This window comes from Sceloporus occidentalis, unplaced genomic scaffold, assembly GCF_023333645.1.
Source record: "Sceloporus occidentalis isolate IW3139 unplaced genomic scaffold, rSceOcc1.0.p SCAF_1, whole genome shotgun sequence".
In the NCBI taxonomy this organism is placed as follows: domain Eukaryota; kingdom Metazoa; phylum Chordata; class Lepidosauria; order Squamata; family Phrynosomatidae; genus Sceloporus; species Sceloporus occidentalis.
The window spans coordinates 224,961,231-224,980,750 of NW_028316981.1; the positions used below are offsets into that span (position 1 = coordinate 224,961,231).

The 19,520-nt window shown below is 39.0% G+C and overlaps 1 protein-coding gene across 2 annotated transcripts in view; it reads right to left on the reverse strand.

The window, feature by feature from the left end:
* The window catches only part of LOC149323564 (glycogen synthase kinase-3 beta), a 106,701-nt gene that overhangs the window by 16,592 nt on the left and 70,589 nt on the right, over positions 1–19,520 (reverse strand). The window contains exons 9-10 of one of the 2 annotated variants that reach the window (XM_089489324.1): positions 12,082–12,120; positions 698–884 (exon numbers count right to left, since the gene is read on the reverse strand). In XM_089489324.1, the coding sequence (XP_089345450.1) occupies positions 698–884; positions 12,082–12,120 (226 nt within the window). The remainder of the gene's footprint in view (positions 1–697; positions 885–12,081; positions 12,121–19,520) is intronic. The other variant, XM_089489330.1, reaches the window with a different exon arrangement.

Sequence of the window (19,520 nt, forward strand, 5' to 3'; positions counted from 1 at the left end):
TCTATGGAAGGGCGGTATAAAAATAAAAATTTTATTATTATTATTTATTATGGTGGTTTTAAGACCCTGAAAAGAAAAGTTTCCTGCATCTCATTCTCACAATGGTCCTAAAGGCTGCTGGTCAACTTGTCTTTCTCACATGCCAGTATTTTGACTGAAGGCCCCCTTCTACTCCCTTTTCCCTCAACACCCCCTTGGTTCTTTCCTCCGTCCCTAAGGGTGCAGTACCACTTTGGGAATCACTGATTTAGACCATCCAGAATGTTACATTATTAATTCATGTTGCTTATTAAATGCTATTTTTGGTAAAATGTGATTCATGAAACTTAAGTGTCTGCTATCATTTTAAGATATTATTTCATTTCTGACCCACATAATCCACAAATTCTCTGTAGGAATGAGTAATGACACAGGCACCAGCAGATTGCAGGTTGTGTGTGTATGCGCATATGTCTCAACAGTCCCTTCTCTATCATGATTTGACTTATGACAAATAAGTCTGTACATACAATATTTCTAAGCCTTTTCTACTACATGACACCCTCTGACAAAGTCCATGCTTTGAAAAAAGACTGTTTTCCTATCCAGCTGTTCAACTATTTTACCCATTCTTTATGACCTCATTGTTTGAGATGATGCCACATTTGCGCCACAGAAAACTTCTACACACAATTTTCTTCAATAACTGTGAAGCTACCTTGAGTGGTGAAGTTAAAGAGTGCAGGTTTCTCTCGCCCACTCGGTAGTTTGATGTTTGGGTCCCGTAATTCATCAAAGAAAGAGTGTGCACAAGCTTCCAGCGGAGTCAGACGCGCAGTGGGAGTATATTCCAGCAGACGGCTACATAGCGCTATTGCTTCTGGTGGAGTGCGGGGCCGGAAGACCTATGACAGAACATAAGGGAAGATGTCAGTACTTTTCTACGTTGTTGTAGATGATAGATGATAGGCGACTGAGCAGTTAAAACTCCTAGATTAAGAGTTACACTCGCTGTTTTTTACTAACAACATCAGATCTCTAAAGTACTGAAACTTACCTAAATTACTAAAACTGAGTTATTTGCAAATGATTCTACTGTATTAAAGTGAAATGACAAAGGCAATGAGCAAAAATATACAGGGCAGCTCTGAGAAAAAAATAGGAAGAGAAGGGAATAATCCATTTAAAATGTAACAGATACGCAATCACCCATGCACATGGATTGGAGGAGAGAGAAAACAAACGAGTTGGATTTTCTGAAGACAGTAAGATTAAAACAGCTTTCTTCAAATGGCTCCCTCCAGAAATACCAGACAACAACTTTAATCTTTTCCAGCCATTAATTTGTGCTGAGTGGACTGGTGGGAATCACAGTTTAAAATACCTACAGTGCACCAGGTTGGGTAAGGATGGATTAGGCCTTGTATTGATTTGTTCAATTTATATCCCACTTTTTCCCACAGGAGGTCAAGATGGCTAACAAAACTTTATCAATCTTTAGTTCCTAAAGTGGTGACTAATCACTACTTAAACAGTAAGCTGATTTTGGCCACAGATTTTGGCTGATAGACAGGCTGATAGTAAAAATTAAGGTTTGCTTGATCTTTCTATAATAAGCAGCAAGTAATTAATTAGGATATATTTCACATTTTTGGCATTCATGAATACAGTTGAAGGATGGTAATGAATCAGCATGTTTCTTGCTATGAAAAAAAGCTGTTTCTTTCAGCTATGCTGCACATAATGCTGGGAAATTTTAAATCCTGATATTACAGTGACATGAATGTTGGGAAATTTGATGCACAGGATAGAGAAAGGTTAGCATATACCATAACCAAAACCTGCCAGAATAGGTTTTAGAGCCATTAAAATTCAGCTAAAACTGCTCCAAAACATATTGAATAAGTAGAACGGGGTTGGATGCATATGCATTATTGTGCATCCTTATCATTTTGTACAATTTACTAGCTAGTTTAAGGTATAAGGGAAAGTCCTGAAATAAGAACCAAAACAATAATTAGGCTAGGATAGGACAACAATCATAAACAAAATTTTGCTACAGTGATCCATTGTTTCAGAAACTAGTCAAAGAAACCATACTGTTGCTGAAATGATAAATGGCAATACTATTGTTAATGTAAAAGAAATCAATTGGGCCTCTAAAAACAGGAAGTTAGTCACTGTCCTGGTCACCTTTCTTGGGTAAGGAAGCAAGAATGACATACATTCTTGCTCCAGATGGAAATAGCCCAGGGCTGCTCTATCCAGCTCATTAAAACTTTTAGCAAGTCAATTTCAAAGCCACTGCTTTCCTTACTCTTACCTTATCGATCATCTATGCATGCTCAGTACCTCTTCTTGAAATCTGAGCATTACTGGTAGTTATCCTGCCTTCCCCCCCTTAATAGATGCTCAGCATATTTCTTCTGTTCTGCAAGCCTGACACTATAATGCTATATTACAAAGTCTCATGTGCCTGAGGGGGGGGTAATGGGGGGTAATGTGTATACACAGATGAGCACTTGAAGAATACCCATCACAGGTAATCAAACTGTTCTTCATCATGGTCTCTGTGCTTCACGCTTATGGGTGACAACTGGCAAGCATGCCATCTTAGTGGATGGCATATGATCTCACACCAAAATAGAGAGGGCTGCTCTCCCAAATGATACATCAACTCTCACCCATACATCCAAAGGGTAAGGCTTTATGAAGGTAGTTGGCTGATAGTATGTCACAGCTCTGCATATGTCTGGCAAGGAATGCCTCTCAGGAATGCTGATGAAGAAGCCATGGATCTTGTACTTTCTTCTTACTCCCTGAAATATCAGCTTTTTTGCCATCTGTTATAACAGGATGATTGTCTTAGACAACCATCTTGCCAGCGACTGAGATTGGATCAACTAAAGGAAATTTTTTACAGAGTAACAAATACATTTTTGCCTTTTCTCCCTGGATTGTTATGAAAAACTAAGACCGCTTTTTGTAGGAACGCTGTTATCTGTCCTGAAAACCATTGGTCTCCATGCCACCTTTACATAAGATGAGTCTACTCTTAATGTACAAAGTTCACTAGTTCTTCTTGCGGTTGTGATCACTATGAGAAATGCCACTATCAAAAATAGATGGTCAACAATTCAGTCAACATTGGCTCAAAACATTGGTTTTGTTAGATGTATAAGTAACAATAAAAGACTATAGGATGGAGTGGGCCGTATTGTGGCTAAGAATAAGTGTTGATTTCCTTTCAAGAATAAGGAAGTTCTCTTCTAGTGCATATTTACAGAATGCACTCTATTATAAGACTTCCTAATGGATAGTTTCTTTGTATTTATTATAAGAAGTGTAATTCTACAATAGGTTCTTAGTATCTGCTGGAGTTTGGTTCCACCCCCCACCCTACCAAAATCCATGGATGCTGAGGTCCCATTGTATACAATAACATAGCAAAACAGTGTCCTTTATATAAAATGGCAAAACCAAGGATTGCTTTTTTGGGTTTTTTTTTTTGAGGGGGGGCATATCTTCAAGCTGTGGATGGTTGAATCTATGGCTGCAAATTCCATGGAAATGGAAGACCTACTGTATATACAGTATATCCCTCATTTGAATAACAGAATCATAAGAGTTGGAAGAGACCACAAGGTCCACCCACTCCAACCTCCTTCTGCCGTGCAGGAACTCACAGTCAAAGCACCTCCAACAGATGGCCATCCAGCCTCTGTTTTAAAATCCTCCAAAGGAGGAGACTCCACCACTCACCAAGGAAGTGTCTTTCACTGTCAAACAGCTGTTACTGTCTGGAAGTTCTTCCTAATGTTTAACCTGGAGAAGAGAAGCTTAGGTGGTGATATGAGAGCCCAGTGTGGAAACTCATTTCCTGTAGTCTGAATCCAGTATTCTCTGTAGCAGCAAAAAACAAACTTGCTCCATCCTCAATATGGGACCCCTTCAAATACTTAAACAAGGCTATCATATCAACTCTTAACTTTCTCTTCTCCAGGCTAAACATACCCAGATCCCTAAGTCTCTCCTTAGAGAGCTTCATGGTTTCCAGATCCTTCAGCATTTTGGTTGCCCTTCTCTGGATACACTCCAGCTTCTCAACATCCTTTTAAAGTTGTGGTGCCCAGAACGGGACACAGTATTCTAGGTGGGGCCTGACCAAAGCAGAATAGAGAGGTAACATTACTTCTCTCTATCTAGATACTATACTTCTATTGTTGCAGCCCAGAAGCATGTTGGCTTTTTTAGCTGCTGCATCACACTGCTGACTATGTGAATTGCTACTGATTTGATTGTACATGCGCCATTCCCACAATGCCAATGTTAGTTACATCAGTGTTCCAAACTGCGTCTCCCTTTGTTTATATACCAATATCAACAGCTATGCTATTTGTTGCCACTTGTATTGCTTTCCTCCTTAGCAACAATAGAAACATCTTGACTGCTAGAAGTACAAAGGTACTAATAAGTAGGCTTGTCTCTTGGGTAGACCACAGAATCCTTATTCAGAGACCTTTGCAATGACCACCACATACTGTTGTGGATACATCTCTGATTACTGTTAGATGTGGTTGTAAAGAACCAAATGGCGTGCCTGTTGTCAAATTTTGCATTTTGTCCATTTGAGACTGTGAAGCATTCAAGGTGGCACTCTCAACACTCATCTCTTTGATTCCTTCTTTACTCTGAAATGTGTGAGAAACTATCCTTGTAATGGTCCCATTCAGTTGTGCTAGTTGTTGATGCATCAGATCCAGTAGCTGAAGTATGGTTTTTGCAGGTACCTTCTCTTTGTAAGCAGCTATCTTTGCCAGTGCTAATATATGGTGACTTTTCTCTATTAGTAAAGACTGCCTGACCTTTCTGGAACTGCAGTCTCACTTCTATGAATATGAAATCCTGAGCTGACTGCCAGAGTGACTTTGCTAGATTTACCCAGAGCCCTAGTTTGAATGAGAGTGCCAGTGTCATGTTGACTCAGCAGACCTGCAACAATTGTCTATGTATGGTAGAATCACCAAACAGTACTTAATTTTGCCACAATTACTGCCATAACCTCAGTGAATACTGTTCGTACTGTAGAGAGCCTGAATGGAAATACATTACAGCAAACTGGCTTAATTTTTAATTGTTAACAAACCAAAGGTACTTTCTGTAACTTGCATAAATTGAAATATGAAAAATATAGATCTTTTAAATTGATTGCTGCAAACCAATCTCCTTTCTTTATAAAGAGAAGAATATTGGTTACAGGAACCACCTGAAAATATATGTTATAGATCCAAGCTTGGATTTGCCCCTGATACCTTTTTCAGGCAGTGAAATACTTGGAAGTTAAAGATGACCATAAAAGCCCGTATCGTATGGGTGGTGTGAACTGGTATGTTCCTGATATTTGTTAAGTTGTGATGAGTTTTGTAGTCAAAAGTGCTGTTTTCTTGCAGTAGAAAACTTCTTATGATAAAACTTCTGCTGTCGAGACGTAGATGATGGTCTTTCCCTTGAGGTGCTCATGGTATTTTGATTTTCCAATGGTTGCTGACTGCAGAGCTTGTAGTAGCAGCTCTGTCTAGACAATGGTTTAAGTTGTTGAGTTGACTCTGATTCACGGTGACCCTGCTGCAAATGAGATATCTCCAAGACTCCCTGTCTTCCACTGCTCAATTTAAGTTTTGCAGATTAATGCCCACGACCTCCATAACTGAGTCCAGCCATCTGGCATACAGTCTTCCTCTCTTTCTACTACCTTCATCCTTTCCCAGCATTACTTGTCTTCTCATGATGTGACCAACATACAACAGTCTCAATCTGATCAATGTGGTTTCCAGGGGTATTTCAGGCTTGATCTGTTCAAGGACCCTTTTTTGGCTATCCGTGGTATCTTGAGCACTCTTCTTCCAGCACCACACCACAAATGAATTGATTTTCTTTCTATCTGCTTTTTTTACTGTCCAGCTCTCACGTCCATACAAAGTAGTGATGGGGGAATACCATAGCTTAGACGATTCTAACTTTAGTGCTGAGTTGTATATTTTTGGGATCCTTTCTAGCTCTTTCATGGCCACCCTTCTCATTCCTAGTCTCCTTCTTATCTCTTGACTGCAGTTCCCATTCTGTTCATGAGATTTCCTCATAGTCTAGATTGAATTTATGTAGGTCCTCAACTGGCTGTATATATTCTGTTACTCATCCTTTTTTTCAGTTATTGTTTGTGATCAGAATCTAATTTATCATTAATTTTTGTACTTAATAGTTTTAAACCATCAGTTGGCATATCTTTAACTTCCAAGAATGTCATGCATTAGTCAAATTGATATTAGCCACGAACATGTTCTAAGTATCACAGCTCTGGCAAGACTTTGAAAGCACAATCTGGTGCATGTCTGAATGGTTAATTTCCCACTTTTGCCCCCCCAAAACAAAACAAAACAAAAAACCTGCTCCTCCTGTTTTAAAAAATAATAATCCTGGAGCAAGTGCTTCATTATAGCAACCATCTTAGCCCAAAGAAATAACTGAAACTGACCCATATATGCCTGGTGATTTCCAGTTTGCAAGTTAAGTGTTGATAAGGCACAAGCCTTTCTCCCCATATGATCTGATATCTTGCCTTCCTTGTCTACAGGCATAAAATACCATTTTTCCTCCTGTGATAATATCACAATTACAGAGTAAGTGTCTGAATCTTTTATGATAAATTTGCACTTTTTGGCTTGTATTCTGTACGTATTATCTAGTCTTTTTGTGAAGGCTTGCCATGATTATGGTTTCTCCCATATGATCTTTAAGGACGACAGCATGTATTGGATACTCCAGCATTGCACTGGAAACAATGATGAAATTTTTATCAATGATATGAGTGTGGGGTTCAGCCTATATCTAACTCTGATGCTTACTCTTCCTTTGTAATCACTTGGTGTTCAATAATTTACCAGTATTGTATTCAAGGATGTAACCTCTGCCTCTTTTCATGGAGGCAGTTCTCTCACTATACTCAGCTGAGCTCACTCAGCTAAGCTGTTGTTGTATGCCTTCAAGTAGTTTAAGACATATGGCAACCCTAAGGCCATATCATGGAGTTTTCTTGGTAAGATTTGTTCAGAATGGGTGAATCTTTGCCTCCAACTCAGGCTGAAGGAGCATGACTTGCCCAAAATCACCCAGTGGGTTTTCATGGCCAAGTGGGGATTCAAACCCTGCTTTCCAGAGTCATAGTCCAATGCTCAAACCACTACACATAAGCCTCTGAGGAAGTAGACTGAAGTCTACAAAGCTCATGCTGCCAATTTCTTTATTTCAGTTAGTCTCAAAGGTGCTACAAGATCTCTCTACATACCATCTACGGCTATATCAATGAATTCTACCATATTAGAAGTAGTATCCTGTAATGTATTTTGAGACTTTAGGAATTTTATATTTGCTGAGCAAGATGAATTTGCATAAGCTGGTATTATCAATGGGATAATGATAGCTGTTTGGACATCAGGCAGTTTCGATACTGTGAATATTTGGTAGGTGTTCTCTTTGCATCTGTGAATAAATCATTTCTGGTGTGTCCTGGGTTGTACTCTCTTTCACAGTACTTTGGAGACATTGCATTTCTGACACAATCCCTATGTCAATCACAGCTATCACAGTATGATACAAAGGGCACCTTACTTCCATACCAGTAATCCACTCTCCAGTAATTCCCACCCTAGCTGTAAGACAGTGATTGTGAATCTCTGGAACAGGATCTACAGTGTCACTCAGGGTACCTACATCACAAGTGAGATCATAAATAATTCTTTCTATAGAGAGCAACCCCATGCAGTGTTTCCAGTACCCACATTTAGATCTTGATGTTGAACAGCTAGATCTGTCAGTCCTCATTTCCCCTTGTGTAAAAGTTGATGGGTACACAAGGTATGAATACAGCTTTGTGGTCTCATAGTTTGAGCTGGACATATTATGCAGATTTGTGTTCTCATTTTCATCTCTATTTCTGTACTCAGATGCTGAGGCCACCATTGCTACTTCAGAGTCAAGAATGCCGACTCTGTGGAATTGGGAAAGCTCTGGATGAAATGTTTCCAATGGAAGTATACGTTGTACTGATGTAGATAGTATTTGTTATTTCCTGTGCTTGATGATCTTGTACTGATCACTGTGTTGTCTGCATGTGCTTCCTCTTTCTTTTGGTGTCCTTTATAGGTCTTTTCTTTTTCATTCCTTTCCTTGAATACCATCACTGTTTCTTTAATTTTACCTGGCTTCAATACAGAGGTCATGACAGTGTTTTTAATCCGTCCTTCAGTTTATGTTGCAGTAGCCCTTAGTGCCACATTAACAGATAGGAAGTGTTAATCATCCCTGCTGATTTATAAAGATGATTTTTTTGACATGGTTTGACTCTGAGAACTATGTCTACTCCTTGTATTTTCGGCTCCCTAAGTAAAGGATGTAAATCTAGGACACAGTGGCTCAGCGGTTAAGATGCTGACTCTAATTACTGCAAGGTTGGCAGTGCAAGGCCCAAGTGCCACGGGGCGGAGTGAACTCCCGTCACTAGCTCCAGCTTCTGCCAATGTAGCAGTTGCAAAGCATGAAAGTGCAAGTAGAGAAATAGGTACCACTTCGGTGGGCAGGTAACAGTGTTCTGTGCAGCCATGCTGGCCACATGACCCACGAGAGTTATCTTTGACAACGCTGGCTCTTCAGCTTAGTAATGGAGATGAGCACTGCCCCCTTCAGTTGGACATGACTTGACAACCTTGTCAAACAGGAAATCTTTACCTTTTCAGTAAAAGATGTAGGGCGTGTCTACACTGTAGAAATAAGGCAATTTTTCACCACTTCAACTGCCACGGCTCCATCCTAAAGAATTCTGAGATTTGTAGTTTTGTGAGGCACCAGCACTCTTTGGTAGAGAAGGCTAAAGATCTTGTACAACTACAAATCACAGAATGGAGCAACAGAATTCAAGTGGTATCAAACTACATTATTTCTACAGGGCAGTGCACCTGTGTCATTCCATTCTATTTCTTCTCACCTGGGCTGTAAATCCTAAATAGATATTGCAGGATTTGATGTTGTGACTTTCTTCCAGGAAAACACTTTCTGCATTTGCTACCAGCAAAATTTTATGACCGCAATCAGATGCGAGGCTATAATCCCCTAGAATACTGACTACTGAACTAACCTATTTCTTTTTTAAAAAAAGGAATATAGTAAGCCTTCAGTATCCAAAGATTTTTTATCCATGGATTCAAAGCAAACCTTGATTTTGCCATTCTATATAAGGGACACCATTTTATGATGCCACTGAATATAATGGGACTTGAGCATCTATGGGCTTTGATATTCATGGGGTGGTCCTGGAACCAAACCCAGTGGATACTAACTGCTCATTGTAATTACTAAACTGTAAGAGATTAAAAATTATAAATGTCTAATTAGCTTTAAAAACTTTTTAACCATGTCTGCTCAAAAGAAGAATCTGAAAATGTTTCTGCTGTGGAAGACAAAGCAGAACTCAAGGGGCCTTGTACTGAGCATTCATTGAGGGGAGGAGGGTGGGGCAACTACCAAAAATGCTCAATTTCAAAGTAGGTCCAAGAAAACTGCACAGGAGCAGTCCTAAAAAGTGTGAAGCACAGAGGACAAGATGAAGAACTACCTGGTCCCAAACCTGCAAAACCCGACATGTTTAACACTAATGTAGCAGCGGGTATATTTGTACATGAGAACCAGCAACAGGGGAAAAGAGGAAGTTTAATTACTTCTACTGTTTCCCCCCTGTAAATCGCTAGCCCCATTCACCCATTTAAATGCATACTGAAAAAACACATAAAAAGGGGGTGTGCTAGCCCTACTTGTGGACAGACAGGGAAGGACTAGTGCATTCTCCTCTTTTGAGGGTTGAGTCAATACATTTTCTAAATAAGTGAACACCTTCATACACACAACAGTCATTCCCACCTGCCAATTTCTTTCTACAAACATCCCTGAAAACAGGGACTGGAACAGCATCTTTCCTAACTGCTGTAATGCATGAGAGCCAGGTGCTTTACAGACAAGGTATTCATTTCAACTAAAAAGGATTTGTGGAATTAATCTTACATTTGCTTTTTATAATCTGATACTACTGCTATTTTAGTAGCTTTGCTTGTATTTATATTGGTTGTTTGTGTTTCACCATGGTTGAAGGTACCTGAAGGTCCCATAGTGCCATATATATTTACACTGGTGCCTCGGGTTACGAAATTAATTCGTTCCGCCATTCCTTTCGTAACCCGAAAATTTCGTAACCCGAAAAATAATCCGTTAGCACTGGAAAGCCTATAGCTGCACTTTGCAGCATTTGAATTTCGCGCCGAAATGAATTTCGTAACCCGAAAAATATTTCGTAACCCGAAACAGTTTTTGCCAATCCAACTTTTTCGTATCCCGGAAATTTCGTAACCCGATCATTTCGTATCCCGAGGCACCAGTGTAATTGGAATTTATTTATTTATTTATTTGTTGTTGTTGTTGTTGTTGTTTAGGCCAAAGTGGCAGTAAAACATTACGTCCTTCTTTTTAAAATGTTTTATTGGTTTCTGAAGAACAGACACATAAGAAACATGTTGCACGTTATTGTTATGGACAGTTGCAAAAATCATTGTAGGAAGACAAAATGATGTTTCTACCAAAACTCACTGGTGTGAAACTGCTCTCAATTAAAAAATTAAAAAGCACATAAAAGAGCTGGGAGCTTCCTGCTGAGGATGATGCAGCCCAATAGTTGTTTTTTGACACGTCATCCATGAAACAAAAGGCCCTGCTTGGGTATAAGATTGAACCTAGAATCCTAACAGGTCATTACATTTAATTTCACTGGGTAATTAAATCTCATCTCAAGAAATGACTGTTCTTGACCAGATAATTATTCTGAGTTACAGTTATTCAGACCATGGTCCCTGGATATACTTAAATCTCTAAGTGTGAATACTAGATGCCAGCAGGAATGCTCTGAAGTCAGTAAGTGATGGGCTGCATTGCACTATATCTGATTGCCAGCAGAAAAGACACTTCTGGCACAGAAGAGATTCACTGTCTCTTGCAGCAGTTTCTCTTCAACCCAATCTTTTAAGAGGGCTGTGGGGGGACCTGGAGAAGAGAACACGGGGCAGAAGAAGGGGAATTCTCTTTGCATGAGCAGCAGCCCTCTCACTGCACCAACAGATGGTCCTTTAGTTTCAGCTTGGATTAACACTTAAGTCTTCACAACCACAACCTGCAATATGAGATTCAACTAAAAAAAAAAATTTAAGCAGGTAAAGCCATCTCCACATCTTTCTTCTTCTGTTTTTGTCCTTCATTTAAAAGAAGGAAAGTCAATATAACTTCACCACTATTACCAAGGTTGGGCTTCAACCTGGTTGTGGCTCCTACTTGCTGAATAAAATGAACTATTTTTTTCCACTTCCTAAGTTTTGGTGGTTTTAATTTTAAAAATCTTTCAAGTACAGTATTTCCAATATTTCCAAGAGGAATTAGCATTTCCCCCAAAGCTGAGGAAAACCAAGTATTATCTCATGATTTATTAAATAAAACGGAAGCCTGCCTTCTATAAAATGTGGTGAAAACATAATTATGTGTTCAAATACATTGGGAGCCGTTTTGTTACCTTTAAATTAACATTGTTGATACTTCTTTTTCTCTACTATCTTTAGTTGAAGTGTGGGAGGTTAATTACAAGACTACTGCTAGTGGTCAAGATTACCATGTCTTTACCTTTTCTAAAGGTAAGGAAAAACTATTCACATACGTCTCACAACCTACCACAGCTTAGATTCAAACAGACGCCTTAACTACAAGTGCCTATAAAGAAAGCTGCCCTTTCTCTATTAGTGTTTGGAATGAGTAATTTAATATACAGCCATCTATAGCAAGAATGCCAGAAACGTAAAATGCTATCTCCATTCCTCAGGCATCTAACTGAAAAAGGGAGAGAGAATATTTAGCTGATTGACACTTGAAGTATGGGTGTCTGGTGTCAATTTTGCATCCTCATTTTTGCCTCTCCTCCTCCAACAACAAACCTGATGATATGAAAAATATTTATGTACATACCCGTACTCCTGAGGTGAAATGTCCTGTTCCTGACGAGTCCTAAAGATGGTAATGCAGTGAAATAATCCAAACAGGGGGAGTCAATCCAAAAGAATAGTCCAGCAAGTAAAAATATATCCAATATTATAAGAAATCCATGGTGATGGGGGAAATATTAAATGTTTAATACAATTAGAACCTTTAAACATCAGTCTTGATAGCAGCAAGTCCAACTTCAAAATTTTGTTTTTGCAAGGGTGAGGCATAGTATAGAAACATTTTACTTTAAATGTATGTTCCAATGCCAGTGACTTTACTGAGAAGTAACAAAAAGGTGAAATCAAATATCTATGTAAAAGTAAAATTATTTTGAATTTTCAATATTGAAATTTTCCTCTCTGTCTTGGATACAGACTTCCACGACATGGGAAAGAAGATGAGACATGTTCTCATACACAGAATACTCATATTTTTTCCTCTGTTTATGTCCCAAAATTACAAGGTGAAAAGTGTTTTTGAAACCACCCGTATAATAGAAAGTTTTCAATTTCATTTCTAAAATGACCACTTTAAATTTCTATATGCTATATGTATATCAGGCCGCCGCGGATTATTCTTCATATTGGATTGACTTCCCCGCCAATGGATTTTTAGTGTTTGATTATCTTAGCTGACATTTCATTAGGATGCTTCAGGAACTGGACGTGACACTGCAGGAGTGCTGGAAAGGTCTTAACTCTTTTTTCATTATTGTGGCTTTCTTCCTTATGCCCTCTCATGCCCATTTAGAAAGGACAGGGGATATGTCTTTTTCTTTTATAGGAATGCTCTGACAACAAAAGAAACACACTACATTGTTGAACTCTTTCTACTGCAATCTGTTCTGCACCTTCATTCGCCCACCAAGAACTACACAAAACCATACAAACAACAAACATTAAAAGCAAGGGACTGTCACAGTTACAGATCAAGCAATGAATGACTCAGCTTGTCAACACTTAAGCACAATGGGGCGCATCACAAGCCAGGGATGGGTTCAGCGTTCTATTGTGCCTAGGTGCAAACGGGCAGGTGGTAGGGTTTACCGTTAGCTGTGAACTGCCCTCACTATTATGTTTTGAGGAAATTGGTTACTGTTTTAATGTAGTTTTCAGTGAGGGAATTGATTGGGTAAATAATCCGCGGATTATTTTTTAGTCTGCGGACTAAAATTTAGCATTCGGTCTAAAAGCCGGCCCATGACACTGACATCTATTACAATCGAGAACAGTCTTGGAAAAGGAAAGGAAAAGCAAAGAGTGTAAAAGAGAATGCAGTTGGGCAGACTAACCTTTAGTATGCAGACTAAATACGGCCAGGTAAATGCACAGGAAAGCCACAAGCAGAAAAACTAAAACTAAAACAGGACGTGTGAACACTGACAGGAATTTGGAAAGGTTACCTCACTTGGTCATGATTATGTTATCACCATCACAGAACATAATATATTTGCAGTTGACTTGCTTCGTTTAGTTGCACAATTTTGATACTGGATGTCACAGCGGAAAATCCACAGATACATGTGGGATCTGCAACAAAATGTTGTGTTGCAGAGTACTCCTTTTTAAGATTCCTGCCACCCAGCTAAGTTCTTTTCCAGGATACTCCACTGCATCCTTCCTTGGGGTTCCTCCACCCCAAAAGTCAGCAAGTATTCTGTGACCACAGTACATGCAAGATTGTGACTGTTTTGGGAGGCTCACCCTATCCACAAGTTTCTCCATTTAAACAGGTTTTCTGCTTCTAAATTTTTTTGTATTTTTCTCAAATGTGTGCTACCTTTCTCACTTGTGGACTATGTCAGGAGCTAAATAAGCATACACACTGTTTTAGTACAGGAGGCCCTCCACATTCTCTGGAGTTAGAGGCACAGGACCCTCGTAAAAGTGGAAAAAACGCAAATAAAAAAAACCACCATTTTTTTTACCTGAGAAACCACCTCTCTAGGAATCTCTAGGTCCTCCATTGCAACTCCATGGTCAACATCCGCCAAAAATTGACCAGAGAATCATGCTGGAGGATCTATAATGCCCAGAGAAGCGTTTTCTCTTGTAATCTCCAGGTCTTCCAGTGCAATTCTATGGTCAATCCGCAGCAGAATCTCTCTGGAAGACCCAGGGATCCCCAGAGAGAACATATTAATCAAATCCACAAATAATCAAAACTGCAAAAGTCAAGGCCGCAAATATGGAGGGCCTTCTATATATGGAATGGAACAAGACAGTATATAAGGAAGTATCCAATGGCAGCATTCCACTGGTAGAATAATAGATTCTACTATAACTAGGAGGGAGTGACACCTAGGGAATACCCCCTGTGTTTCCAAAAAATGGCTGGGAAACACTTTACAAGTTAGTCTTCAGGTGACGCTGAGAGCTGGAGGGTGGGGGAGTTCTACAACTGGCAGCAATAATCTTGATCTAGCCTCTTAACACACACACACACTGCATCTACTAAAAACTACATTTCTCAGAAATAATTGCCCACTTAGGATCTGAGTTTACATTTTACAGATATTGTCCCCATGTAACTTATTGTTCAGAGAAATAGAGAGAAGTGTTAGTGAGAGTTTTAAAAACTTCACAATTCAGGAAATGATGAGTAAATTTCTGAAGTTGAACCTGCTCAATGCCCACTTTGAAACTGGGTTATCCAGAGATAAGCTATCCAGTTTCTTGTGTAACAATTCCATGTTAAGCATACAAGAGTGAGGGAAAACCCTGGACTCTGTCTACTATATTTTAAATAAAGATATTTAAGTGATAGGCAATTAAAAATGAATATAAATACATACAAACTGACGTTATTATAAAACACATTTTGTAAATCTAAAATACACTGCAAGTAATCACTCAACAAATGATTCATGATAATCCTGGAATAAAATATGTACTATTCCCCAAGAAATAGCAATTATTAAGTTTTTTACTCAGTTAAAATTCAACCTAGAGACAATGAGGAAATCGAAATAGGAAAAGATTTCCTATATCTTGGACTAAACACTGATCAGAATGGAGACTGCAGTCAAGAAATAAAAAGAAAACTAGGAATAGGAAGCGCAGCTATAATAAACTAAACAAGATCTTAAAGTATAAAGATACACAACCAAGCACAAAACTTAGAATTGTCCAAGTCACTGTATTCCTTATTACCATGTATGAATGCAAGAGTTGGACAGCTAAGAAAGCAGCTAAGAAGAAAATCAATTTATCTGAGATGTGGTGCTGGAGAAAAGTGCTGAGGATTCTATAGACAGCAAAAAGACCAACAAATAGGGCCTAGAAGAGATCAAACTGGAAATTTCCCTGGAAGCCAAGATGACAAAACTGAGGCTATCATACTTTGGCCACATCATAGGAAGGCATACTCACTGGAAAAGACCATAATGCTAGGAAAGATGGAGGGATATAGAAAGGGAGGAAAACTGCATGCTAGATAGATGGACTCTATTAAGGAGGTCAAGAATATGAATTCACAGGACCTCAACAGAGCAGTGGAAGATGTGGGGTCCTGGAGGTGTATCATACACAGGGTTGCCATGAGTTGGGATCAACAACAACAACAACAACAACAAAGGGAATGCAATTTTTTTCTTGAATACTTCTGTATTGAAAGCACAATATTTTCTGAGCACTCAAAAAGAACAAAAAGCTGTTCCCTAATAATAATAATAATAATAATAATAATAATAATGTATTTGTCACATACATGACAAATACACTAGCAAGGCATGTTAGAAGACAGTGTGCATTAGCACGACCAGTACATAATGCTTACATTGTTTTTCTTAATATTTTGCCTTAAGTTTTATCTTGTATAAATCAGATTATTTTATCTGATTTCTAAACATTTCTAAAACAAGTTTTATACAAGCCTGAATCTAATCACCTGTGTTACCTAAAGCATCCTCTTTTCTCAAATTGCCATAAAATAGGAGAGGTGCTCAATCCAACCCACCATGCCCTGCTTTCCATTCCTATCAAAATAAATTTCCTTTCTTGACAACATAAAAAGCTATCATTCTATTTCTGATAAGGGGAAATATCTGATTCATCCTGAAATTGAAGGCACTTGCAGCAAGATGCCTACTTTATTTTTACCTTTCAGTAGAAGGGCCACCTGGAGTAGAGTCCAGAATAGCAAAATACCTTGCTTGCTTTCCAGCTGTTCTAAATATTAAGACTCTGAAAGCAATGGAACAGTTTCTGAAGAAAGAGCTTCTGCTGCACTGTTCACAACTAACTAATAAACCCACTTAAAAGAGTGACAGCAGTACATAACTACAGTCGACCCTCCGTTTTAGGGATTCTCTGTCCCATGTTACTTAGAAATGTAGCAATTTTATACAAAGAATCAGTAAAATTGAGCCACTATCATTACAGATACAAAAACTATGCTTAACTTTATACTTATTAAAAACAGTCAGTATTATTTGTATGTCAAACATGGAATGTTAAATTGCACCAGCTTATCCATCAGTAAAACCAGTCCAACTATATAATTTGCTAAACATCAAAATGAATTGTGGTGTACTTTTTCATTACATAGTACTGGAAGAAAAAACTCTCTCAAAAATACTCACAAAAAAAAAAAAAAAAAGGAAACAGGGGGACATAAAAGCAACAACATAGTCTTCTTTAAATTTTAAGCACTATTTAAACACTAATATATGGATTGGACTGGATGGCCCTTGTGGTCTCTTCCAACTCTATGATTCTATATCACTATTTATGCATGATTTAACTATTTAATTTAAACATTAATCTAAGATCCAGTGCCGCCAAGCATGCAAGAATTTCTTCAGGGAAGCAAGTGTTCCTCTGTCTGCCCAGCAGATGGAGCTCCCAGTTTCTGCTAAATTCTATGCTACTCAATATCCATTGAAATCTTGTTCCAAAAATACTTAGCAAAAATTATTTTGCTATTTAGAAAGAATTTAATCATACAGTAAGTCAAGTGGTGCTCAGCCTTGCCTCTGAAGTTGATCCGAAGTCACCATTCCCTTTTTGCTGGTTTGCAGTACAGTAGATGCTGGCAGTGCAGTATCCAACTGTCCTTGAATCATAGAATTGGAAGTGACCACAAGGGCCATCCAGTTCAATCCCTGCCATACAGGAATACACCATCAAAGCACACCTAACAGATGGCCATCCAGCCTCTGTTTAAAGACCTCCAAGGAGGGAGACTCCACCACTCTCCAAGGGAGTGTGCTCCACTGTCTAAAACAGCTCTTAAGTCAAGAAGTTCCTCCTAATATTTCGGAGGAATCTCTTTTCCTGTAGCTTCCAGTATTCCAGGCCTGACCAAAACAGAATAGAGTAGTCCGGTCTGTTTCTATAAGAAGACTGATGGAACTGCATATCCACAGCTGCTTCTGACTAACCTCCTGCTTTCTCCTTATTGTTAGGATGTGGCACTGCCTACTTACTGGTAGTGGACAACAGTCTGCATCCCAAGGTTTCTCTTCTCACTCTACCAGTATGACTCTACAGTAGAAATCACGGGACCCTTCAGATGGCATAGGTCCTCAACGTACAGCATTTTACACTACTGGTGTGCTGGCTAGGGATTCTGGTAGTTATAGTTTAATAACTTCTGGAGGGCCATAAGACTTCCCTCTGCCTCTGCCCTCTTTCTACAGATCTCCTTAGGAAAAAATACATCAGTAATTTCTAGGAGGCAATTAGAGAATTCTAGATAGTCTGCTGGAACTCGTCACATAAATTTCACATATAATACAACTTATATTTTATGTTCCTAAGAAGAAAGATGTTCAAAAAAAAAACCAACAGTTTGGAAAGTGAGTAAAATAAATGACCTGTAGACCCGTCTCCCATTCTTACAGGCATAGACAAGAGGAAAGCTACTCTGAAGAAAGAGGGAATGCAGTCTGCAGTCATTACCACAAAAAAGAGTAGTTTCATGTCATGTGTCACTTTGAAATGTATTGCCTTTAAGCTCTGTAATTTACTGCCTGCTTTTGTAAGAAGATGGATAGAAGGAAATATTTCTTCACACACCACAAAGTTAAAACTTTCGGAACTCACTAGCAGAATATACAGTGATGGCTGCCAACCTGGATGAGATTTAAGAGAATTAGAGAAGGAAGAAGATGCGAGTATAAATAGCTGCTTTATTTATTTACAAAAAGGCCATATATTTGTTCCAGTATCAGAAGTAGTACGATTCTAAATGCCACCTATCAAGGAGTAGTAACAAAAGGAAAAGACTCTTGCCCTCAAGTTTTACTTGCAGGTTTCCCACAGACTTTTGCTTGGCCATTATGTGAATGCTACACTGGATTAGACAGAGCTATCACACAGCAAGTCCAGGAAACTCAAGATTCTGGCTGATGGTCACATTATCCTCATATTTGTACCAACTGCATAGATACAACTGGTGGCCTGTCATCTAGAGACAAGAAGGATATTAATGACCATGCTTGACAAGCCAGGACTATCAGTCACTGCCTCTCAATTAGGTAATCAGTTTCCGGCCATTCAAAATTCTGGTGTTATACTGGGGCTTGGGGAAGTAAATCTAGAATGTCAGATATCAAAGTCATGCCCTCTGAGGTCTAGTGGTTTCAGTAAAGAAATAATCCTGAAATTCCTTTGACCTTGAACTGAAACCCCTCAATGAACTAGGAGGTAATATGTACAACAGACCTTGGAAACAACCAACTATCAGAGCATCACAGGGCCTTTGTTTCCTCATTCTAAAATCAACAAGCACAAGGGCTTCCATATCATGTGCTTAGTCAGGGAGACCCTTCTAAATAGCAGAATGCAGGCCATCCAAAAGCCCACTAGATTTGGTCCAGAATGACTACTGTTCCACTGTTTAGATTTTCTTGGATGTACTCCACTTCTGCTATGACACACACACACACCTTCATCCTCCTTTGCTGTGCATGTTTTTGATCTTTTAAACCAGTATGTGCAACCCCTTCATTTCACACTGGAAAAGTATTAACTCTAGTTCGTTGTAATGCCAAGCATCCAATAAATTTATGCAATTCTGTTCTCTTTCCTTGGTTCTCCTAAAGACTTGTGCTTGTGATCACCATGCTTCCCCATTCTATTGCCCAAGCCCTATGTTGTATGTATATAGTAAATAAACATACAACATACAGTACACTGATGTGAAATGCCCCTTCTCAAGGTTGCAGTCACCCACACACTAGTTTAGGATACTCCACTAAATTGGCCCTCGCTCCTGAATTTCCATTCTCAGCCCCCTTCCAGACACTGCACTGTACGGCCAAGTAAACATGTTCAACCCTCACTGGCTGACTGGGAGGAGGCATTCTTCTGTCCCTGTTTCCCACATCTTTAGTACCTCTGCAAATCTTACAGTTCCTCTACCGTATGCTGCTTGTTTCACAGTGCTTAGTTTAGGCTACAATCCTGCTACTCCTG